Source organism: Lepisosteus oculatus, chromosome 12, assembly GCF_040954835.1.
Source record: "Lepisosteus oculatus isolate fLepOcu1 chromosome 12, fLepOcu1.hap2, whole genome shotgun sequence".
NCBI lineage: Eukaryota > Metazoa > Chordata > Actinopteri > Semionotiformes > Lepisosteidae > Lepisosteus > Lepisosteus oculatus.
This window is the reverse complement of record NC_090707.1, coordinates 32,481,611-32,508,329: the sequence shown is the minus strand read 5'-3', so window position 1 is coordinate 32,508,329 and position 26,719 is coordinate 32,481,611. Positions and strand designations below refer to the sequence as shown.

Sequence of the window (26,719 nt, the reverse complement as noted above, 5' to 3'; positions counted from 1 at the left end):
AAGGTTAAGGTAGAACAGATTTACAATACTGTATATTCTGCTTAGCAAAAAAAACAGCATAACAAAAAAATCATTTTATTACCAGGAGTAATAAAAAGTGTTCACAATGTAACAGATTTTCCCCATATTTTCGCTAAATACATTAGGATTTGTTTTTCCAAGAGATAAAAAAAGATCTAGTGACACATACAGAAGGAGTTAATTTCTCTTAATCAGATTGAGGAGCTTGGCAGTATTCTAGTTCTATACATTTATAAGCAGTAATATAACACCTCTTAAATAAATCTTATATTGGTATCCTTACCAAGTACCAGCACTGATTCATCCCCCAAAAAGACCAACCTAGGATCTTCTGGAATTTCCTTTCCAGTAATTACTTTTAGAATCTTTTTCACCTCCCTCCAGTAGTAGTCACCCTCCAAGGGAGAGCAGGGTCTAAAAGATGTGCAAAAGAGAGCCATTTTCTAGTTTACTGTACCGGAATGTACTTTGTTATGTCTCTTGTGGTGTGTATAACACCCTATGGGTCATCAACTGTTGTAAGCTATCAGTTCTGTTTCCTCTCCAGTCTGGTCAAGATCCACATTGAAGTCCCATATTTGTCATACAAATTGTTTGAAATTGTTTGTACAAATTTCAAGATAGTAAACTATCTTGTTATAATGAGATAGTCAAGTATCTCTTTATGACAAGATAGACAGTTATCTCATTATTATAAGATAGTACATTATTACATAATTACAAGATGCCAATGATCAAGGCTGTATGAGCAGCCTTGTTCAATGACAGCACCTAGAAGATACCGATAGCTCAGCTGGAACTTAGTGTCTGTGACATTGTTCAAAGAAGCAGAATATGCATGGACTTACTTTCAACTGTCATAATGAAATGTTACAATTTTTACTTAATGTGAACAGAATCATTATAAGCATGAGGACTTTCTGACTTATCCTTAAACAAGAGAGACTGTTCTATACAGTCAATTCCACTGCATAAAAGAGCAAGTCAGCTAATGATACTGTAGGAACAAGTCATAGATTTATTCCATGCTGAAAAAAAGAAGAAAGAAAACACAACGTTTCAGCCGTGGAGCTTTCTTCAGGTGTGAGGTGTGAGCACCCGAAGAAGGCTCCACAGCCGAAACATTGCGTTTCGTTTCTTCTCTTTTCAGCGTTGAATAAACCTATTACTTGCTCCTCTGCAGCCTACGTATGCTGACGCAGCCACCCACCTAATGATACTGTAGGTCTTGTATGGAGATTGCACTAAGACGTGATTCTCACATAAAGTATGCAATAATGTACCATCTCGCAATTAACAGATAAACGTGAAATTATTTCTTTTCTTGATGGCATCAATCCACTTCCGTAACGCAAACACTCCAAAAATACTTGTGAGCATGAAAAAGAATGATGTACATCTCTGTCAGAAAAAAACGTTTGATGTCTTTACATCACACTTTCACCTTATTTGTGGGAATTAAACGAGAATCAGACCTAGGGAAGAGGCTGAAGGAAATCTATGCTAAAAGAAGTACATTCATCAAGGCAAGGAGACATTTAAAAGTTAGCCTTTGGCGTGCGTCTTGAACTATCCTCAAAACTGTCAGTTGAAACTAGGGAGACAGCAGGGCTTTTGGGTTTGAATCAACCCATCTATCCTTCCATTTTCTAAACCGCTTTACACAGTACAGGGTGGGGGAGCTGGAGCTTATCCCAACAAACAGTTGTAGCAAGGTGTGATACACCATGGACAGGAAGACACACACAGACACACTATCAGCGCTCATCTTGTAGAAGTGCTGATGGGCACTAACCACTGTGCCACCATGCCACCCTATTTAATTAAATGATAATTGTCACTGAATACATATAACACAAAGACATGAGCTCTATTTGGATTATTTGTTCAATTAACAGTAAGAATTCTCATGAATAATTATGTGCTCCTTAGATTCAAATAAGTGGTGTCACATCCTTGAAGAGCAAAGACTTCAACTAGATGTTTCCAGTAGCTGTTTATCGGGCTATTGTATTGTATTTTAGGGATGTCGACCCATTTTTCCTTGCACAGCTGCTTCAAGAAGGTGACCTCTGAGGTTTTCCTTGCTAGAACCACTCACTTCAGGTCCTACCATACAGTAACAATTCAGTGGGGTTTAGGTTCATATTTTGACTTGGCCAATACAAAATGCTAAATTTCTTCTTCGTCCATCCTCTACTAGATCTGCTTGTATGTTTAGGACCATAGTCCTCCTGCATGATCCATTTTCGGCTTACCTTCAGTTGACAAACGGATGTCCAGATGACATTCTCCTCCAGCAATGGCTGATACAATGCCAAATTCATGGTTCTGTCCATATGCCAGCAGCCATGTCACTCTGCAACTCACAACTGGCAATGCACTGAAGCTAAGCAGGTGTGAGCCTGGTCAGTACCTGGATGGGAAACCTCCTGGGAAAAACTAAGGTTGCTGCTGGAAGAGGTGTTAGTGGGGCCAGCAGGGGGCACTCAACCTGTGGTCCATGTGGGTCCTAACGCCCCAGTATAGTGACGGGGACACTATACGGTAAACAGGTGCCGTCCTTCGGATGAGATGTAAAACCGAGGTCCTGACTCTCTGTGGTCATTAAAAATCCCAGGGTGTTTCTTGAAAAGAGTAGGGGTGTAACCCCGGTGTCCTGGCCAAATTTCCCATTGGCCCTTACCAATCATGGCCTCCTAATAATCCCCATCTATGAATTGGCTTCATCACTCTCTTCTCCCCACTGATAGCTGATGTGTAGTGAGCGTTCTGGCGCACTATGGCTGCTGTCTCATCATCCAGGTGGATAATGCACACTGGTGGTGGTGGAGGGGAGTCCCCATTACCTGTAAAGAGCTTTGAGTGGAGTGTCCAGAAAAGCGCTTTATAAGCGTAAGCAATTATTATTATTATTATTATAAAATTATTATAATATGGGTAACCTCTCCTAGTCCTGAGGCCCCAAACTACCATACTCCCACCTCCATGCTTTGTTGTCCGGATGGGGTTCTTCTGTTGGAATGTTTGGTTTTCACCTCACAAAACGTTTCTAATTTCTGCCAAGATTTTTGACTTCTCTGTCTAGACAGCATTCTTTCAGGAGTCTTTTTTATTCATTATACTATTAATCCTGCTCTCAGGACTCATCAGTAGGCAGCATTCCAGGGCAGCTTGAACCAGGTTGTGAACGTCAGCCATTTTAATTACCAGCCCAGGCAACTGTGCCTTGCATAAGCAATAGAATGCCATCTTTCTGTTTGGAAATGGTGGGATTAGTGAGTCTGGCATACACCACAGCTTCTTTGCTGCTTAAAAACTAGGCATAAACAGTCTGACTCAAGGAGCATCCCTTACTGAAGTGACCTCACCTATTATCCCAAACCTCTTCACATTTGCCTCATTTCCTAGGTCTGTACAACTCTTGACACCACAACTTAGTACACAAAAAAGCCATACAGTACATTCAAAATTTTGGCACTAATGAAAAAATACCAGTTGCAGTGTATATAATAGGTACCAGTGATCTGGTTATATCTGGAAAACAATGGGTCAGAACCCCTTATCCCTCCCTCTCTTTTCTTCATATAATAGGACCTGACATTGTATTTTTCTAGTCCTATTCTGAATTAATAATGAGGAAAGACAAGACCACACCCCTGATTGTTCAAAAACAGCCCCACAACATGAAGGTTATAGACCATAATCACTCAAATGTTCATTTGAGAGAGATGCATCACCACATTTGATGTTAGTGGACCCTCTCTTGCCTTGCCCCTACAGTACATTGCTGCAACAATACGTCACCTCAATATAGTCAAACGATCCTTTTTTCAAGCAAGATATTCTGCCACTTCAACCCCACGAATGTCAGCAAAATGTTTCTAACAAACTCTGTTTATAGCTTCATTTTGAACCACAAGGCTGTTTCATTCACCACAGTCAAACATAAATTAAAAGGATCCCCTGGAATACCTCTGCCATTGAAAATGGGCCTTTGGAACTCAAAGGAAAGGCTGAGAGCAAATGCTGAACCGCACAGGCTGAAAAAGCCCTCCTTGCCTTTGAAAACATTACAAAGACTGTTCGTAAGGCTGGGACATAAACCTACAGGGAAGCTTGTTCCAGATACAGTACTGACGTGCTAAAGTATCAAACAGCAGTTTATTAGTAGAAGTTGGTACTAGTAATGTGCCTGTGTCTGAGTGTCTTTCACTTTTCACCTACTACCCACAACTCGCAGATCCCAGACTATCCTAATTTTACAGGATAATTTAGACTAATTGGATTTTCGCCAGCTCGACGTTCGACCAGGATCCTGGCCCCCCATTTCAGAGTCTCCCATGCTGCTGGTGATGAACCACACGGCATCCAGAATCTACCATCCAGCCTACCACCGATGACACCCTGGGCTTTTCCGAGTTCTCTGGGAGTGAAGGGGTTTGACTGTCTCTTTAATCCCATCCGAGATTGGTGATCTTCAAATTTCCCCCTTGTGGGCAAGTTTAGAGTTTTGTACTGAGATAATGCTTCCTTTGCCCTAATCTACCTTCTAGCTCCAGATGATCTGTTTCCCAGCACCTGTTGTCTTGATTGTCCCCTCGTTAACAGTGTTAGTCAATTTATGCTTCAGAGGTACAGTATGTGCTTTTTTACCCACAAAGCTCTAACATCTCCAACCCCTTTTGTGGTCAAAAATTACTTATTCCCTTCTCAGTGGAAAGAAAACTCTTCTTTTACTCCTTCCTGACCCTGGAAGTTCGAGGCAAAGCAGGGAAGCTGAATTCTCCAGTGGTGACCACTCTCCTCACAGCTCCAGCATTCCTTCAAAGGATGTGGTAATAGCTCACACCTTCCTCTGTCAGAGCTGGTCTAGGTCCACCTTATGTCTTTGCCTTCAGGTAGTGCTTTCCTCCATCAGCTGTCCCACTATATGACCATTCTGAGGCAGCGCCAGCCTCCATCACTTGATTCAGAGCTCAGCTGCTCCTTTGTTTCTTGTAGCAGCTACCTGTATCAGGACACCTCAGTTACTGACAGCACCTGTAAGTTTCCTCCTGTTCCTCCTGTGTTGAGGCTTGTAGCAGAATCTCCCTTTTCCCCTCTGAGTTCTTTTTATACATCTCCTGAGACACTACTCACTTGTGACAAATTTCACATGAGTAGTGTTATTCAATTGTCAATCTCACATGAAATTCCAGAGCTGTATGAGTATCCTGCTCTTCAGGGAGGTGTTGGCCTCATGTGGTTGCTACCCAGAACTTCATGAGCCCAAGCAGCCACAATTCAACATCAGCATCAGGATGTTCTCCAGCACCTGCAACTGTCTTTTTAACCCACAGATTTCACAATTTGAATCCTAAAATGTTATTCCAGTAGGTCTTTATCCTATTAATACAACCTGATGAAACAAATGATACAAAACATGATACTATTTCAATATGTATCTATCCTCAAATGATATAACATACCATGTCCATGTGTGGTGAATCTTTAGATTCAGTAATTGTATGCAACCCCCCAGAGCAACAATTACTGCAACTAATTGTTTACTGTAACCGTTTCACAGTTTCTCATTTTTGATTTTGGGGAATTTAGGCACATTCCTCTTCAGCTCTATGATAGGAGCTGCCTTTCACGGACAGCTCTCTTCAGGTCCTGCCACAGCAATTTGATTGGGTTTTGGCCCTGACTTTGGCTAGGCCATTGTAAAAAGTGAAATTTCTTCATTTGTAGATGTGCTGGTATGTTTCCGATCTCTGTCTTAGTTGCATTTTCTGTACATTCGACATGTTACTGGGTTGCATTGTTATACTGATCACTTTTCTCAGCTTTTGTACTGCATGACCAGGCTCCTCCCCAGCTATGAATCCTAAAATTTAGAAGGCTCTGTATAAAAATCTTCTACAAAAGTGTTAACATTGTGCTTTCTACTTTGAAACTCCTTAACTTCCTTCGAAAATACAACTTGTGTTGCGCTTATGAATACTTTGCCTCTGTTTGCCTCTGTTTTGGCGGTCCAATTCAATTTACAATCAATCATGGGACCATGGTTCCATTAACAGTTACAGAATATTTCATTCTAAAATCAATTATCACTGTTTTCACCAAACATGTTTCTCATTTAGGCCAAAGTGTTCTACCTTTGATTCATTTGTTCAGAGAGTATTGTTCCAGAAGCCTTGTGAATCATTTAGTGTATGTCTTTGGTGAACATCAAATGGGCAACCATGTTCTTTTATCCTTCTATGAACAACATTCTTGTACGGTTGTTTTCTGATTGTTGAGTCAAATTAACAGTCACATTTCCCAAGATGAGAGTGCCCTGCAGTTCCTTGGATGTCACTTTGGGGTTCTTTGTAACTTCCTTGATGAGTTTGTTCTGGGAGAGATTTTAATTGGAGTGCCACTCCTCGATAGACTGTTGTCTTGAACTCTATTTGTTTGTCTGACAGTGGATTAGTGGAGCCTCAGACCTTAGAAATGGTTTTGTAACCCTTCCAGACTGATGATCATCAATAACTTTTCCTGAGGTCCTCAGAGATTTCTCTTGCTCTTTGCATGACTTCTGAATGGTGAAGACCAATCATAAATCTGATCTTTATATGGGGTGCAGCCTTCCAAACTCACTGCCCAAAATCGAATCATTTCAACACCTGATTCTAATTAGTCCCTGATGAAACTTTGGATTCACTTATTTTTCACCTTCTCTGTGTCTAATTTATCTCTTTATCTAATTAATTCATACAGCATTTTGATTCACGAGACATGGAATAAACGTTATGATTATTTTAACATAAACTAAGGTTAATCTATGATATTTCCATATTTATCTTTGGGGTTCACAAACATTTTCTGAGCATGGTAAAAGAGTGGAAAATAGTGAAATAATCTTCTCATTAACATATTTATCTGAACTTTATTTCTTGTTTCTCTAGCAGTGGAGTCAAAGGATATATACTTCGTAACATCACTAGCCTACCAAAAAAGATTGTGAAAAGAGGACTTAACAGATTTTATGAAGCTTAGTGGACTGTTAAGTACAGTGAATAATACTTATCGATTATATATTTCAAAAGTGTTAGAAAATGCATAAAGCACAAAATAAGTGAGGCTGAATGTGGGTTTGGAAAAGAAGGCACTATATTTTATAAATACTGTAACTAAAGATAATTGTGAATGTTTTCAATGCTTAATTCAATGCTAATAGGTAAAGCATGATAACTAGGCACTGAAGTGGATGACTCGCTGTGCTGTGCTGGGAGAATCAGGTTTCCATCACTGTGAAAGACTACAGATACAATGGGGAGATAAGAGCTCAGTCTGATAATTAACTGACCCCTTTGTCTCCAGGAATGTGATTTATTTATTGACTTTTTCTGATCCGTAATCTCTGTAAACTGCTCTGGCCAGTTTTTTTCTTAACTTTCCCAAATATTTGTTCTTTACATCAAATCTAGGAACTGTTTCTCTTATCGTCAGCTTTGCAGAACTCATTCAAACACTCGAAATACATCCTATTAAAGGGAGACTATACTAGGATTACTGGGATCCACTTAATCTTCTCATGGCACATCGGCATTTCAAAGCATCCCACCGGATGTAGACGGATTTTATTAAAATAATAATCACGTGTTCATTCAAAGGATGGAGTCAAGTCATGAAACTTTGAAAGGATCCCATTTCTGCTGAGCTTGGGTGTCAATTTTGATCAACTTAAAATAAAAAAAAATGTGTGTTCTTGCATCATACTGGACCCTGGATTTTCAAAATCATCTTGGGATCCAAAATCTCAATTCAGTTGAATTGTAGCAAAATGAACAGTATTCCAGTCTTTGAAAAACATGTGTCTGTCAACAACAAGAGTGTCAAATCTTTTTAAATTAAACAGCCAGAACTGTGAACTGCTATTATTCCAAAGAAAAAACATTTAGCCAGTCGGAAAGCATGAGGGCACGGTATTTAGCAGTGTTGCTTCACAGAGCAGGGGTCCCCTGGCTTCAATTCCTGGGGTGCTGTCTGTGTGGAGTTTGCATGCTCTCCCCGTGTGTGCGTGGGTTTCCTCTGGGTGCCCCTCTTTTCCTCCCACAGTCCAAACACATACAGGTCGGTGAATTGGCTTCTGGGAAATCTGTCCCTCTTGTAAGTGCATGCATGTTTGTGTTTGTGAGGGCTCCCCCTCACAAAATGACTTGAAAATGAGTGGATGGTTGAATGGAAATTTTGCCAATTAACTTCAAATCTGTTAGCTGTTATCCCAGATATAGAACAATCAAAGTATTTTAACACGTTTTTCTCTCATCAACCAAAAATGGCAGTTTGACTGCCATTTTATTTGTAACTTAAACCTTTTGTCTCTTCAAAGACAGTGTAATTGATTCCAAATCAGACATGTATCGCTCCTGGCAGGGCAGGATTCACATTATCTGAAAAGTATGAGTAAGAGACTTACAGTAGTGAGATTGTTCAAAATGAGGCATACAATTATGAGGCATAAAACTTCCATTGTTCAAATACTATTCAGGCAATTGACTCCAAATGTAATACGTATCTTTCTGGTACTTAACCATTCAAATATGGGAAAATATTTGTATTTCTAAACAAAATGTTGACTTTATCGATAGCTTTCAGCACATATTTTAAATGAGTCTTTGTTGCCCTCTGCTGGTTATTAGTACCCTGGAACATAGCAGCCTTACAAAAATTAGAAGCCACAATTTTTCTCCTGGTCATTTTATAGATGTGTTAACTCAGAAGAGGTTAAATATAATTCATTAATTTGACTAACATGGCTTTATCCGGTAATTAATGTCATTTTTCTGTACTGATCCACTGCTAAAACACAATTTATTTTTATAAGGGCTCAAGTTAAAACACACTGACCAGAAGCAAATACATATTTCTTTTGAAAAATACCTACAAATAAATGAAGACATGAGAAACCATCCATCAAACATCCACTGCAGTGTAACCTTACTGCTACATTGTATTACAACAATTTTCATCAAATCTTTTCATCCAAGAATAATGTGAAGATCAAAACTGGAGTCTGTCCTAGAAGTAAGAAGTTAACAAGACTTGACTACACTTACTAAAGTGAAGCGATGTGGCACAAACTTGTTATAATCTGTAGCAGTTTACAGTACATACAAGCATTGTAATGACAATGGAACAAAAGAATAGTCAAGAGACCATGAGAAAGTTTTTGTAAGAAAATTTACAGATGTGAAGAGGCCATTTTTTTTTAATTGTCTGTAGAGGTCAGATAGTCAGGCTAACTTGTTCCAGTCTCCCACAACCCTTTTTGTATGAAAGTGGTTCTGTTTCCCCTTATGTCCTTGTTTTGTATTTCACTCTTGATTCTGGCCACAGAGGTTTTCTCTTCTTTTTGGGTCAACCAATCTTGCCTTTGTTTACTAGAGTGTTTTGGACTCTACCTGTATAGTTTCAAGGTATATTTCAAATCATATCATTTTGTTATCACAGATCCTTAATGTTTCTTTCACCTCTGTTTTCACCTAAGATCAATACAGACATTCTGTCTTGTAGATACTGTGATTAACAGTTGGATGGTAGACATTCCTGTTGGTTTTTCTCAGTGTAAGGAAGTTTCAGATCTCCTACAACAAATAAATATAATCTCAACAACCAATATTACTTTTTCAAAGCACGTGATGTCCTGTGCATTTATTTTAACCATTGTTACCCTTTCATTTACTTTACCCTTTACATTTAAGTACTTTGGATTCTATCTGTACAGGTCCAAAATATACACCAAAACTGTGATCACAGTTCCCTCATATGGTAGGTCTTTTACCTCTGTTTTCCTCACTTTGTCTCGGTTGTTTGAAAAGATAGATCAATACGGACATTCCCTCTTGAAGGTACTCTGATAAACAGCTGTGCAGTAGACATTCCTATTGGTTTTACCCAGTCAAAGCTACAGATCTCCAACAACAACAACATATTTCTTCTTTTGCACATAGATCCCTGCTTTATTTATACGCTATTGAATTATAATTAATATTTTTAAAATGTCAACCTTAATTTTTCAACACAATGATGAGCTCCACATGACATACGTCACTAAAGATATTCTGCTTCATTATGGGATTGCCAAGTTATCTACAGACTCTCTTATGAGTTCTCTGAATAGGAATGTACGCTGTGCAAAACCACCAGTTTGAACTGGTACTGGTACCTGATATGGGACTATACACATTATAGTACCAACACTGGTACACATTTTGTCAATGGGTAAATACTGTATTTTCTATAAGGCAAAAGCAGTCACAGAGTGCTTTTCAGAATTCTAGGTAATTGTTCTATATCATTCTATATCATTTACTGTAGCAGAACACTGGAAAGCATCATAAAGCAAGTGCAGTGTTTGATAGACTTCTGCATGATGTTTGCTAGATAGTTCTGGTTTTATATGGATGGAATCAGTCACTAATACTGAACAGAGGCAGCAAATATCATTTCCTGCTGGTACTTACGCCATAACCAAGTTTTGATCAATCTGATGTGGTAGGTTTGGCAGGTTTTATAATTAACCCAACCTTCTTGTTCCCAAACTTCTTATGGTTTCTGCTGTCTGTCATACACCTTTCTATTGTGTGTAACGGGCTTTAACCATATTTATGGCTAGACTTATTTGGCTGATTCCCAGTGATCATAGCTTTTACTTTGACTTTTTCAAACTTCCTCTCTGTGTTTCAAGCCAAGAGCATTATCTTGGCATTATTTGTCCAAACTTGGATCAGGTGTTCTTATTATGACATGGTTATAAATTGCATATCATATCATGGCTCCTCCCACAACTCCTCATTGATGTCTAAATTCCCTCTAGAATTTCTCCAGCACAGTAAATCAAAGGGAAGCACATCTTGAATGGAGATGTCAAAGTCATTTGCTATGGTGGGCCAGACTTAATTTAAATTAGGGTGTCACAGATGTCGGAGGAGTCGAACCGTGGAATGGCAGGAGGGCGAGAAAAGACCCTATGCGTAGCCGCGAGACGGGGCTAAGCCCGGGCTCAGGAGGTCAGACAATGTCGGGTAGAAACCTATGCCCTCAGGCCGCGGAGGAGACGACCTGGTGCTGAGGATATCAGCCCTGAGGCGGGTCTCAGGATATCCGAACCTCAATGCTGAGGGAAGAGGAAAGCATGACCCGGAAAAATATAGCCCCAGACAGAGACACACCAGAAGGAGAAGCAAAGGACCGGGAAACAAGGGACAAGACAGAGTAGGAGCGCCCTCTAGCTGTATAGGGCGTAACATAGGGGTGTCAAACTCATTCTCCAGATTCACATATCTCAGCTATGTTTCATCTCAATAGCACCGAAAAATAAACGAGCAACTATGTATTCCTACCACTCGATTTATTCATAAAACACAATTGATAAAACCTTTCGCTGCAACAAAATTTGGGGTATTAACTGGTTTCTTTTGCAGTACAAAGACATTGTCCTTACAACAAAGCTGCGTCCCTCGTAAACCTGCGTAGTGTTTTTGTGTTCAGCTTCCTCCAGTTTGTTAACATTATGTCAGATAAATAGGGTCAGTACTTCAAGCATGACAAAAGGTAGGAAAGTAAGAAGAGCAGTCCCCTGGCTGTACACCATACAAGTGATGCAATATTCTGAAAAAGGCGAGTGCTTGAAAGACATTTGCATTGCTTGAGCCTAACTGCACTGTCGGTATTCAGCAGTTTACCATTGTACGTCCCGTCTTGTTTACTACCGTATTAAGTGGATTTGTTATCAAAAACATACAATAATGGCCAGCAGCTATATCATCCTGCAACTCACAACTGGCAACCCACTGAAGCTAAGCAAGTGTGAGCCTGGTCAGTACCTGGATGGAGACCTCCTGGGAAAAGAGGTGTTAGTGGGGCCAGCAGGGGGTGCTCACCCTGCGGTCTGTGTGGGTCCTAATGCTCCAATATAGTGATGGGGACACTATACTGTAAACAGGTGCCGTCCTTCGGATGAGACGTAAAACCAAGGTCCTGACTCTCTGTAGTCATTAAAAATCCCAGGGCGTTTCTCGAAAAGAGTAGGGGTGTAACCCCGGCGTCCTGGCCAAATTTCCCATTGGTCCTTACCAATCATGGCCTCCTAATAATCCCCATCTATGAACTGGCTTCATTACTCTGCTCTCCTCCCCACTGATAGCTGATGTGTGGTGAGCGTTCTGGCACACTATGGCTGCCGTCGCATCATCCAGGTGGATGCTGTACATTGGTGGTGGTGGAGGGGAGTCCCCATTACCTGTAAAGCGCTTTGAGTGAAGTGTCCAGAAAAGCGCTATATAAGTGTAAGCAATTATTATTATAATTATAATAATATTCTTATTTTGACAATTCAATGAGCTGTAAATTGATAGCAAAGTAATAGTGGGCGATTTTATAGACCTCTGAAATGACCTCTTCAGCAAATTATCGTAATGCAAATTTTTGTATTACAAACAGATTTTCAGGAACAAATTATCTTAAACCAAAGCAGGGGAGGTATATTTACATGAACTGGTTAACTGCAGATCTGAAATTAGAGTTATACAAGCTCTGAGATGAGTGATTACTGCCTCCTCATTAAGTTGGCTTTGTTTCATGATTAGTACAATTTTTGTGTTTTTACCTAGGAAACAGAATCGGCAAAAGGTAATGTTTGGAGGACATTGGGGGTAATTAATCACTGAAAACATAGCACGCTATTTACTAGATATCAGCAATATAAAACCCAGAAAGTAATAACAAAGGAGTGAATTCTACAACAACTGCTATTGCTCTTTGGAAAGCACTGTACCTTCCAGTAATATAAGTATGCAGGTTTTCCATTCATATCTATAAAGAAACATGAATTTCTCCACTTGTCTTGAACCACACAGCAATCTTTATTCTTTTTTTTGGCTATTTTTATTTATTTGTATGGCCGTTATCACTAGGTTAAAAAATATCTTTGTGAGATCATAAAAACCACTAGATCAGCAAGATCAACTGTTGCTCAATAGCTGAGCTTGTCGTTTTGAGGACGTATGTACAACTCTCACTGTGTCAGTTTTGTTTTTCCCACAATTCTCAAGTAAAGACACACCCCATTCAGGCTAGGACTAGATCTAGTCAGTGGAGCTGACCACAGCAACAAGTAGAACATACACCCTGAGAGGAGAAGAAACAGGTCATGATTCAGAAACCCTGGAACCATAACTACAGAGTAAATGGGCAAGCTGAAATGGGAGACTCACAGTCACATGGCTGTGACCATTCAAGTGCATGACGTACCTCAACTGATGGTGGATACAACACAAAACCTTACAAACAAGGGTCTAAACAAGTGTCATAACTGATAAGTGAGATTAAAAAAAAACACTTAATTTTGAACAAATATTATAGTTAGTATAAAGTAGTGTGCCAACCGCATGTATAATGTTTAAAGGAGCATCAAAATCATCCTTCTGTTTTTATCAGTGATGGAGAAATTGGGAGTCCAAAATTGGTTGGCTTTCAGCACCACTGTCTTCTGAATGCCTAGTAATTCCGGTCCAGAATTTAAAGTCTAATTTCTAATTTCTCCACGTTTGGAAACGTTTGATCGGATCAATTGGGATAAATCAACATGAGCCATTTTGGATTGATTTCGTATGGAACCACTCCGTAACATATTTATTCATTGCATTTTAATTAATTTCACAGAATTATCCATTAAGCTCTCTGCCTCTCACCACCTGAATATGGAAATAGAGAATGTGATCCTTAATCAGACACCCTTTTCATGACTTCTGACATAACTATTCTTTCACTAGGAATAACAACACCCAAACATTAAGTGTACTGAAAGGATTATGGGGTGCTTTAGTTAAAATTTGGCTTAACCCGCTTGGCTGAGGGCTGACCTCCTGGACCGCCAGAGGACAAGGAGGCTGGGAGTCCTCTGTAGAGTGAGGAGAGACCCAGGGGCAGCTGCACATGTGGAGATGGGGTGGAGGTGGGATTAAAAAACACGTATGCAAGGGAGAGAAGGGGATAATGGATAGTGTTTATAATGTTTTAGGAGAGGAAATGATGTCAGGATTGTTTGTGATTCACTGATGGCTGAGGCTGATTGAACTTGGCTGTTGTCATCCCTCCCGAACTTTCATGTCACCAAACCCACAACCATGCTGTATTATAGTCATATCTCGTCCACCAAGGTACACACTTCAATATTATAAATACAGCTTATTTCAATGTTCAATCTGAGTGTGCCTTGAAAATGCATTAGTCACCTCATGTTGGCATATCTCAACCTCTCTCAGATGTTCTCTGCTTTTGTTTTTGTTTTTACGTACATCAAGCAAACAAAACAAGATCGCTCTTTGGGTTCTTCCCTCTCTCGTCTCCTCGTCAGTGAATTCCTTGCTCTGTTCTCACTTTTCCTCCTCTTCAAATACATTTTGATGTTTTTTTCAGATGGTTGTATTCATTTGACTTTTTATGAAATCATGCATTGCATTAGACTATAATAATAATGTTTATACTACAGTGAATACTGGATACACCTACTACAGTGGGAGAACTTATACCTGTATTTGTAATGCAAAGTTTCATTAATATATACCATATCATATCATTAGCTATCGATGCAAATACTGTATGTCCTAGATTAGATTAATAACAATATGCTCTGTTTTATTAATGTTCCATTATAATAAAAATCCACTTTTGAGATTTAGCAAATAACTTTGATTTGATGTGTTCAAACATAAGAGTGAAATGTTCTGTTATTGTTTATTTCCTTTTAGCTTCCCTCTAAAAGGTAGTGTCTTTGTTCCTTGTTTATAAAAAAATGAAAGTCTGATATCACACAGTTGTGTTTTTCCAGAATCTGATACTACAGTATAATGGGTTTGTGAAAATTCATTACAATAAAATAAGTTCTTCGGAAATATTTTTTACTTGTTAATATTTTGCTGCCTTCTACCTTGCAATGTACAATTTAAGGCAACAGGCTATCATTTCTTCAACTAAACTGTCTGTGATATTTGTTTATTTTCACAAAAATAAAACTACATACTGGTGTGAGCCTGGCCAGTACCTGGATGGGAGACTTCCTGGAAAAGCTAAGGTTGCTACTGGAAGAGGTGTTACTGGGTCCAGCAGGGGGCGCTCACCCTGCAGTCTGTGTGGATCCTAATGCCGCTGTATAGTGACGGGGACAATATACTGTAAGAAAAGGCGCCATCCTTCTGATGAGGCGTTAAAGTAAGATCCTGACTCTCCGTGGTCATTAAAAATCCCAGGGTTTTAAGAGCAGGGGTGTTACCTCAGGTGACACGGCCCTTGTTTCAATAATTATTTCTCTGAACATAGTGGTCAGTGGTACTGTGTCATTTACTGAATCAAACTTTTCATTTTTTGAGTCGTTCACCGACTCACCGACTTTGGTCACCGACCAAAAACCGGGTGTCTAAATGTACATTAATTCACACAGTTTCATTAAACTTATCTTTAACTCTGCATGCTATCTGCCTAAAACTACCTAAAGCTATCCGCAGACATTCCTGATGGTTTTCCCTCTTCTGTTAGAAGAAAACCACTTCTTCCTTTACACATGATATTATAACTAGTTTGATATAAAAAAAATAATTCTGCATTAGTATCTTAATTTGGTGGTCTGTAGTATTCTAATACTATCCTCTATTCACTATTACTGTGAATCGAAGCTAAGTTCTGCTCATCTCATTACAAAGTAATGTATGCTACCTGTACATACTGTATGTTGTTTCTTGGGGTCAAGAAAGCTGAAGTCTTCTTTAGACTAGCATTTACCCATGTCTTATGTTTACAAATGACTATTCCTGAGAATGCCCCTGATTCATCATACTTGCTTAGGCTTGTTGCTATAGCTTGTAGATCTTTATGTTTATGAACATGCGATATTTCTGCCATTATTTTATTATGAGATGCTTATGATAGATACAAATGGTAACCAATGGAACAATGAGCTAGTTATATTGAGTAGAATGCATCTGTCCATTTGTTGAGTTTATGAGCGGCTTTTGTCATAGACCTTGCTATACAGTACAGTGGATTTATGTTAAAACCTCATACTTGCAATGGGAGGAACATTAAAAGCTGAAAAATACTGTCCAGTTAGCCAAGAGTGCACAAATGCAAATTTCCTGCCAATTGATCTAGGGCTTAGAAATTCCTTAGCTACAGAAATCTGTTAATTTCACAACTAGCCCGAATATGTTTGTTTGCTCTCTGTTTTGAGCCCAGAACTGTTAGCAGGATCTAAATACAATCTATGCGTGTTAAAGGCCGGCACACCAGCGTCAATTCAAGTAAGATGAATGGGAAATTTAAAAGGGGATAACTGGGGAAAAGAGCCGAAAGGTAAAAATAGAAGACGGAATATTTTGTTTTGGGCATTTTCTTGGACGTTTTTAGCACCTTGTGATTTTGATGGATTGACCTTCTCTTTTCTTGTCTCCAGAACACTCAGTGGCAGCCAAAACGGGCGGCTGCTTCCCCGGAGGGGCCAGGGTCAGCCTGGAGTCTGGGCAGCAAAAGGCCGTGAGAGACCTGCAGCCTGGGGACCGCGTCCTAGCCGCGTCCGACGACGGGAGCTTGCTCTACAGCGACTTCCTCACCTTCCTCGACAAGGAGCCCGCCGCCCGGAAGCTCTTCTATGTCGTCGAGACGGGAGAGGAGCCCCCGAGGCGCCTGCCCCTCACCGCCGCCCACCTCCTGTTCGTGGCCGGCAATTGCTCGGGAGCGGCTCCGTTCCGAACGATATACGCCAGCGAGGCGCGGCCGGGGCAGTGCGTCCTGACGCCGGGCGGCCGCGGGCCTCTGCGGCCCGTCCGTATCACCTCAGTGAGCTTGCGGGAGGACCGGGGGGCCTACGCCCCGCTAACGCAGCAGGGAACAGTGGTGGTGAACGGCGTGCTTGCTTCCTGCTACGCCGCCTTTGACAAACACACCCTAGCCCAGTGGGCGTTTGCCCCACTGCGGCTTTTCTACAGTGTGATCGGGCCAGCCACCAGGCAAGGGGATGGACTTCACTGGTACTCACGCCTTCTCTACCAGCTTGGGACTCTTCTCATGGACTCAAAGCATTTCCACCCCTGGGGGATGTCTGAGACAGAGAGATGAAGGACGGAAGAGGGACATTATTAATGCAACAACTCCCAAGAGTTTCTTTGACTCTTAAGAGACGTCAGTAGTGATGGTTCACGGACTCAGAATCGGGGGGATGTTGGTTCAGTTCTAGGTGGATGTGTCAGGGGGAGTTAACGTACAAAGTGAGATTTTAGCTGTACAGTTTTGTGAGACTTGACAGCAATTGTGAGTCCTTATAGTCTCCCCAGCAATCCCCCCAGTACCGCCACTCACCCCTTAACTTGTTGGGTATGTTACACGTCAGAGTCGTCTCGACAAGAACTTGTCGGGAGGAACTACGGTGCGTGTCAATTTTTTTAAAAGGTGGTCAGGGATCCTGGTTTTAATTTTGATTGCTGTATATTCTTGGCAGATGTTTTAACTTGATTTCTTAACGTCGTTGAAAATATATTAAGATAATTAATTTATTTTACCGAGTTAAAACGTTTTCATCTATGTGACCTTGCACTGGTACAAAAGAGTAACGTGGGGAACTGTCACTTGTTAATCGTTAGGCCTTCTGCACCGTTTGTCCTTTCACCACCAATGAATGTATGATTCATGCATGAGATTTCATTTGTACATGTAAAGCGTTTTCAGTTACCAACCATCATGTGTTTTACAACAAATTAATTACTTGAAGGAAAGAAGAGCAATCAAAATTGACATCAACCACGCCATTCATTAAATAGCCACTTACTGTACGTTAAACATTTGCTGTATAGATTGCATTATAGTGCATATATATATATATTATTTTTGGAATTGCCAAGTATTTTTTTAACCTTCTGATTTTTAAAACACTAATTGTTATTCATCTTGGATTCACTGCAGTGACCCAGTATCTGCATAGCGGGATGCAGATTGTGCCAGTTCTCTGCCAGTTTGATATTGTAGGCCCAATCACGCCCATTAGAGGAGATTGAACATCAGCAGTCACTGACAACAGAAATAGGTGTCCAGGGAATTACAGCTGTTGCATGATGCGCAAAGACGTGCTTTCCAGCACAAACCCACCCACCCTGGACAATTACAGTACAGTATGTGCCTCCATGTGGAGAATCTCAGTTAGACAAAAAGTCAATTAAAACTAGACCATATCAAACATTAATCAAATAACCATCACATCAATTTCACAACAGCAAATCCATGAATACCTCAAGATACTCTGAAAAGTAATCTCAGATGAGCATCAAAACAGGAATAACTGACATTCTTAGTTATTATATAGCAGTGGTTCTCCACCTATTCATCACTGTATGTACTGTATATGCAGTATCTCTATGTGTAATGTGCAGTCTTTGCATTTCAGATATAAAGTTATTTGAAAGAGACATAATTCAAACTTGTTTTCATTTCAACACTGGCAAGTGTCAACAAGGAACATTTAAATAAAATAAAAATAGTGATATTATGGAAATATGAGTCTGTTGAGTATTAAAATAATTTGTCAAAACACTTGTCTGGAAGCATATTTTCACAATTCCTGAGCATATACTGTATATAATACACTGTCCATTTACGTTGCTCCAAGTTACTGCAAATCTGTACAATTCTTCTTCCTGTTCCTGTTGTAGAAATAATGTTCTTTAAGCATTAAAGCAGTGAAGATTTAAGGATCACATAGAAAAGCACCAGCAGATGGAATTTGTCTTGTAACTGCTGTATCAAAGCAGCACACATGATCTATTTTGTCACTTTCCAGACCACATGCACACACTCCATGTAACATCAGAAGATGCACAAAATGTAGGTGACCTTCATTAAGTTGAGCAACATGCATGTACAATTGCAACTTGATACTAAAACTGGTAACAGTGCATAGTAACTCATCATCATTTATCTTTCTGACACTCTGTAGATGCCCAATGATATACAATAGACAAAATGAAATTATATCGGAGCTGTCATATTTTAATCTAGGATATTTATCCTTGTCATCAGTTTTAGAAGGAAGCTGCATAACTTCTAGTATACAATAAATATCTGAAGAACCTTACTTTCAATTCAGTTACCTAACTTCCCTGTTATTATGTCACCATATAACGATTCAAGTTGTTGAAACAAAGAAAATAAACAGTGGTTTAGTAAAGTCATTTATCACTTAATTGTTGAGTCCATTACTCTCTTTGTGTGTCTGTTTCCTACCATGCAGCACTGTGCCTTATCATTCAAAATACAATTAAATACCAGGAGACTTTGGAAAATAAATGTTTACCAGTCAGATTAGTTCCCCATCTCTTGAAACAACTGAATTTAGTAGAAGAATAGTTTCTTCTGACCCAGTAAACATTAATGTATGTATTTTCACCATGCACTGAATCTAGATGCCTTTTATGTTTGTCGATTCATTAGCTGTTAACCTTAAAGCTGCATCAAAGTGAAATCTGAATTAAGCTGGGCAGACAGTTGTTCCCAAATTTTTTGATATAGGCATCCCAAGTTGTTGCTTAACTGCAGATGTTTGATCCTTCCATATGACTTTGGAATTGTTTCTCTAATCATTTAAAAAAGATTCTAAAAAGGATTATCTTCAGTAAGCTTGAATCACAAACAAATTAAGTCATTGTTTAGGGTTTTCTCAAGATGGCTTATTTTCAGCTCTCTGGATATTGCGTTTGAAATCCCAATGGTTTGTTTCAACACGTCTTTCTATATTGTATGCTTTGCACAGTGAGATCTGTACAACAAAATAAACAAAATGGTTTCCCTTCTCTTCCTACAACACAAAACATTTTTTCTCCATTAATCTTTCACCTGTCTCCCCTTGGCTGTCAAACTGCAATGGTTCGTAGTTTGCTTCATCTCTCGCCTCAATTCCCAAAGACACAATCTTGTTTTTTTTTCTGTGAACAACAAATTTTCTCATGTCCGCCTCACCTGCTCATGTCTGCCCCAAGACTCTCGGCTTTTCTCAAGCGCTTGAATGTGTCTTTAATTTTTTTGGTAGAATGAGCAGCAGTGTGCTGAGAGGGCCAGTAAAGACCTGTGGGCTTTAACACAGAACTACTGGGTTATAGTAAGATAAGATCACTTTATTTGCCATATACAATGTCTTGTATTAGGAATTTGTCTTATCGCATACCCCTACTTGCTCTCCATGAGACACACAGACAGGGAGAGAGAAGCTCAGGATCAGAGAGCAGGGTCAGTCATTTATACAGCGCCCCTGGAGAAGTTGGGGTGAAAGGGCCTTGCTCAGGGGCCCAATGGAGTAGGATTCCTCTGCTGGCCATGGGATATGAACCGGCAACCTTCCAGTCACAGGCGCCCAGTAGTAACATTCTCCATACATTCATTATCTATCCTCTTCATCCAATCCTGATATTGTTTTAAAAACAGGGGGGAGTCAGAGCCTATCCTGGCAAGCAACAGGTGCAAGGCAGGATACACCCTGGACAGGACACCACTCCATTGCAGGGAAGACACACACACACACCAGGGCCTGGTTTCTGAAAGCCATTTAAGCTACCAATATGTCTTTGGACTGTGGTAGGAAACTGGAGGAAAACCACATGAACACAGAGAGAACTTTGTACTTTGTACCATGGTATTTCAGTTTCCAATTTGTACTGAGGTAAATCAACAGAGTTGTTAATAAAACTGGCGCCTAATTAAATATGCACTTTCGGAAGTCAGGATTTTAAAAACTCATAATAAACTCAATATGTATTAGACTTCTAATGAGTGTGACGAGTTCTTCCTGCAATTAAAAAATGACAAAATAATATTGAACGTGAACAGCATTTTTGAGTTTTACTTACCTGTAACCCTCTACTGGTTTACGTTGATATTAGCTTTCAGATTTCAGGTTTGCTCTTTCAGTCAAACGTTACAGGTAGTTGGATGATGTAATGCAAATCTGTATAAACTTTCATACAACATCCATCCATTTCTAACTGCTTCTTCCAATTCAAGGTCACTGGGGAGTTGGAGCCTATCCCAGCAAGCAACGGTCACAAGGCGGGATATAACCTGGACATCATACAACATTTTTAGCTTTTATTGTTGTCAAATATGGAACACCCTATCCCGATCATGATGTATGTACTGTACAGTTAGAAAAATGGGTACAAGTCTTTTTTCTTATAGAACACATAGGTCATAAGGAAAACAATGATTTATTTATTATTAGACCATAAAATTGAGGCAAATCGATAGAAAATTATCTGGCCTTTGAACAAATATACTTTATCACAGACTGAAATTAGCTATTAGTTCATGTTAGAGCAATCGGTTACTGGACCTTAATTTAACTTCGCTCTTTGTGCGCCATTGAGAATGAAAAAGGGGATCGAATTAATACAATTGCATCCTGACACCTTCCACCGGTAAACAGCATGCGTTTTTCCTAGGTGTTAAAAAAACAGGACTGCGTTTCGATGAGAATATTTTTTTTTGGTTCGTTCAGAAATACACTAAGTGTACTACAGGTAAGCGGAGGAAAAGTTCGCTTTCGAGTCCGCTAGTCGTCACCAGAGGGCCCAGAGACCAGAAAATGTCTCAGTTGTCTTAGTCACGACTATATTTAAATGTTCACATGGATGCACAGCTGTTCGTCCTAGAACCACGTCAAGAGTCCTCAGCTCAGGTGCACTCTTTCTCTGCACAATAAAGCTTTTACAGAGACTTATCGCTCGCCCTTAAACTCGGATAATTTAGAACCTACAACGAAACGATTTCATATTGGCGCTCTACATGTATCTCTTACAGAGATTTCAGAGGTGAAGTCCGTAAAAAGCGCAGCCTAATAACCCACGCACTATCACAGTAGCTTGATAACTTGTGGTAGCTGTAGTATTATTATGCTGTGTTTGCTCTGTTTAAAAGATATCTGGTCTTTATCTGTCTAACCTGTGGTTAGGTGGTGCATACTGTGTATACAAAAATTTATTTTGTTGAAGAATGTTTAGCTTTTTCATATACACAGAAACATTAGCGTGCATATTGAACAATTCTATATTTTCACTATTGCCAGATACAGTACAGGCTGTGTCACGGAGCGACAAAAAGCGTGAGTAAGGCAGTAGCCTGGGGACAATATTGAATTTAAGTATGTATATAACTGCTAGTGTTTTTGTCGGTTTGGAGGGTTACTCAACAGAGAGCAGTGGTGAATGGCTCAGTTATGTGAAACAGTTGTCAATTGTAAATGGACGTCTACGCAATGATAGATTTCAGTGAGGAGATATTTACATGCTGAATTATTGCTATATTTTAAGGTTGTGTGACTTTTTGTAAGAATTCAAAGGCAAAAGAGCAGACTTAGACCAGTTAGTGTTACAGTATGTCCCAAAAGTATTCTAAAATATATGAAAAGTCTTTGTGAGGAAGAGAGTGCTTTAACAATATAATCCAAAAGTAACAGGATATTGTCACCACAGGGAGAAATGCAGTGTTTCAGGTTTTTAATGCTGATGGGACAGTCTCTCCCAGAGACAACAAACTGTGGTTAGTACTTGGTGTCTAAGATCTTGGTGCCCAGTGAGGGAGGGTGGGCGTTGTGGTAGCTCTGTGGCTAAGGATCTGAGCCTGTGGCTGGAAGCAATGTTCGATCTAATTTTCAATGGTCTGTGTGCGCATAAATTTCGAGCTGTGCAATTTTTTTCCCCAGTGACAAAAACTTGGGCACACTAAATTGAGTGTATGTAAAATTGCAAACCTGAAATTATTTTTTGTTAATATAGTCAGCATAGAAGCATAGAGATCCAAAAGACCGGGACAGAGTTTCAACGAGCCCAGTCATAGAGACTGCATGAGCAGTGAGATTCGAGACTACGAGAGAATAGATATCGATTATCGAGTAGCAATAATAATGCTAATAATAATGGCCAAGCTGGGCCTCTTGCAGCCAGTCTCGTGTGGTCAGTTTTCATTTTTCAATTGTTTGTTTTTTTATTATCATTTTTTTATTTAATTTTTTGTGTGTAGTTCAAATTCCCATGTGTGCTGATTCCATAACCTGTGTGCGCATGTACACGCACACAGTTTAGAGGGAATGTTGTCTGGAAGGTTGTGGGTTCGAATCCCACGGCTGGCAGAGGAATCCTACTCCATTGGACCCCTGAGCAAGGCCCTTAACCCCAGCTGCTCCAGGGGTGCTGTATAAATGGCTGACCCTGCGTTCTGACCCCAAGCTTCTCTCTCCCTGTCTGTGTGTCTCATGGAGAGCAAGCTGGGGTATGTGAAAAGACAAATTCCTGATACAAGAAATTGTAAATGGCCAATAAAGTGATCTCTTACCTTATCTTATGTCTTACATAAATTGTATAATCCCAAGCATATAGATCACTTTTATTGGCTTCTGTGAAAATTGCCCCTTGTGTGAGTGTGCATGTCTGTGTTTTGAGTGTGCTCTGTGACAGTATCTCATCCAGGGTGTATCCCATTTTCCACCAGTTGCTTGCCAGAATAGGTTCTGGATCCCCTGTGTCTCTGAATTGGGTAAACTGGTTAGGAAATGGAAGAAGGTTTTTCTCTATGTAGCAGTCTGCATCAGCTTGGATAGTAATGACTCCAGGTGACACCAAAAACTGAAAAAAGAAACTCGGAGGGTATGTTATCACTCGTAAAAGGCTTATCTTCATAATATCAGTAGGCTTCAGAGTTGCTGACAGACAGATTAGCATTGCTTCTCAAAGTCTAAAGAAAGAGAAAACTACCACAGACTCTCATGCATGTTGGATAGTATCAGATGTTTGTTCTTTTTGGAAACCTTCAGAAAGACTGCCCTGCTCCCATTTCTCGAGCCTTAATTTCGTTGATGGTATCTGAGTAAAGAGTGGGATCATTATTAATTTGATTCAGGTGCTTCCTTGTCCTCGATGTGTCGGGATTACTGAATTGAGCTCCGTTAGTAACAGTTTTCATGCCAAATGGATGAGATCCAACATAGAGCAGGGGCTCCAGATTTAAATCTGCAGGCTCAAAATCACTTTGTGACTCTCACCCTAGCCAGGTCCTCAGGTTCAGTACATAGTACTGGGATGTGGCACTTGGCATGCAGATCATAATTGGGCTTCTGGGCTTCCCCCATTAAAAAACGGGGCAATTATATTGACCCACTGGTCTCAGGGAAGGTCGCATTTCTCAGCCATGCTTTCAGAAAACAACAAATAAGCCTCTGTGTTGTATGTTGTATTTATCTTGTATAGTTCAGGTGGGTAGCTGCGTCAGCATGCGTAGGCTGCAAAGGAACAAGAAATAGGTTTGTTCCATGCTGAAAAAAAGAAGAAAGAAAACACAACGTTTCAGCCGTAGAGCCTCACACCTGAAGAGGCTGGATTATTCTTCACCTGAAGAAGGCTCCACAGCTGAAACGTTGTGTTTTCTTTCTTCTTTTTTTCAGCATGGAATAAACCTATTACTAGTTCCTTTATCTTGTATAGCCCTAGAATGTTCTTAGTGTTGTACTAGAGCTCCTTCTGTTCCTTCTGAGTTTTCCAATTTGAGTGGATTAACTCCAGTTATATTTAAGTCATCGCTTGCTACACCGAAATAGCTTGAATGAAGGACTTTAGGGCAGCTTTCATCATTTAGGTTTTTCTTAAACTAGAGTATTTGCAATTCCATAATTCACCAGTAGGGGGGTTCTATCCAAGTATGAGACCTGTATATGAGGCTCCATTTGGATACACAGTATATGCAAGCACAATAGTTGGTCTCTCCTGAAAATAGGCTGGGATTGTGTTGTTCTACCACTACACAAAGACACTCCACACAACACCTCAACATAAAAACATGGGATTTGACAGACCTTGTATATACTGATAGCTGATATATAGCTGATATACAGTGGTGTGAAAAAGTGTTTGCCCCCTTCCCGATTTCTTATTTTTTTGCATGTTTGTCACACTGAAATGTTTCAGATCATCAAACTAATTGAAATATTAGACAAAGATAACACAAGTAAACACAAAATGCAGTTTTTAAATGAAGGTTTTTATTATTAAGGGAAAACAAAATCCAAACCTACATGGCCCTGTGTGAAAAAGTGATTGCCCCCCCCTGTTAAAACATAAATCAACTGTGGTTTATCACATCTTTGGAAAGCTGAGTTCAATTTCTCTAGCCACACCCAGGCCTGATTACTGCCACACCTGTTCTCAATCAAGAAATCACTTAAATAGGACCTGCCTGACAAAGTGAAGTAGACCAAAGGATCCTCAAAAGCTAGACATCATGCTGCGATCCAAAGAAATTCAGGAACAAATGAGAAACAGAGTAATTGAGATTTATTAGTCTGGAAAAGGTTAAAAAGCCATTTCTAAAGCTTTGGGACTCCAGCGAACCACAGTGAGAGCCATTATCCACAAATGGCGAAAACATGGAACAGTGGTGAACCTTCCCAGGAGTGGCCGGCCGACCAAAATTACCCCAAGAGCACAGCGACGACTCATCCAAGAGGTCAGAAAAAAACCCACAACAACATCTAAAGAACTACAGGCTTCACTTGCCTCAGTTAAGGTCAGTGTTCATGAATCCACCATAAGAAAGAGACTGGGCAAAAATGGCTTGCATGGCAGAGTTCCAAGACGAAAACCACTGCTGATCAAAAAGAACATAAAGGCTTGTCTCAGTTTTGCCAGAAAACATCTTGATGATCCCCAAGACTTTTGGGAAAATACTCTGTGGACTGACGAGACAAAAGTTGAACTTTTTGGAAGGTGTGTGTCCCATTACATCTGGCGTAAAAGTAACACAGCATTTCAGAAAAGGAACATCATACCAACAGTAAAATATGGTGGTGGTAGTGTGATGGTCTGGGGCTGTTTTGCTGCTTCAGGACCTGGAAGACTTGCTGTGGTAAATGGAACCATGAATTCTGCTGTCTACCAAAAAATCCTGAAGGGGAATGTGTAGCCATCTGTTCGTGACCTCAAGCTAAAGCGCACTTGGGTTCCAAAACACACCAGCAAGTCCACCTCTGAATGGCTTAAGAAAAGCAAAATGAAGACTTTGGAGTGGCCTAGTCAAAGTCCAGACCTGAATCCGATTGAGATGTTGTGGCATGACCTTAAAAAAGCGTTTAAGGCTCGAAAACCCTCCAATGTGGCTGAATTACAACAATTCTACAAAGATGAGTGGGCCAAAATTCCTCCACAGCGCTGTAAAAGACTCATTGCCAGTTATCGCAAACGCTCGATTGCAGTTGTTGCTGCTAAGGGTGGCCCAACCAGGGGCAATCACTTTTTCACCCAGGGCCATGTAGGTTTGGATTTTTTTTTTCCCTTAATAATAAAAACCTTCATTTAAAAACTGCATTTTGTGTTTACTTGTGTTATCTTTGTCTAAAATTTCAATTTGTTTGATGATCTGAAACATTTCAGTGTGACAAACATGCAAATAAATAAGAAATCAGGAAGGGGGCAAACACTTTTTCACACCACTGTATACCCCACTGATAGCTGGTGTGTGGTGAGTGTACTGGCGCACTATGGCTGCCGTCGCATCATCCAGGTGAGGGCTGCACATTGGTGGTGGTGGAGGGGAGTCCCCATTACCTGTAAAGCACTTTCAGTGGAGTGTCCAGAAAAGCGCTATATAA

The 26,719-nt window shown here is 40.1% G+C and overlaps 1 protein-coding gene across 1 annotated transcript in view; it reads left to right on the top strand.

Annotated features, from left to right (window-relative positions):
• ihha (Indian hedgehog signaling molecule a) overlaps positions 1 to 18,628 on the top strand; it is a 68,694-nt gene extending 50,066 nt beyond the window's left edge. Inside the window, exon 3 of the mRNA XM_006636794.3 lies at positions 16,505 to 18,628. Coding sequence (XP_006636857.2) covers positions 16,505 to 17,166 — 662 coding nt within the window. The 3' untranslated portion in view covers positions 17,167 to 18,628. The remainder of the gene's footprint in view (positions 1 to 16,504) is intronic.
• Positions 18,629 to 26,719: the final 8,091 nt, after the last annotated feature.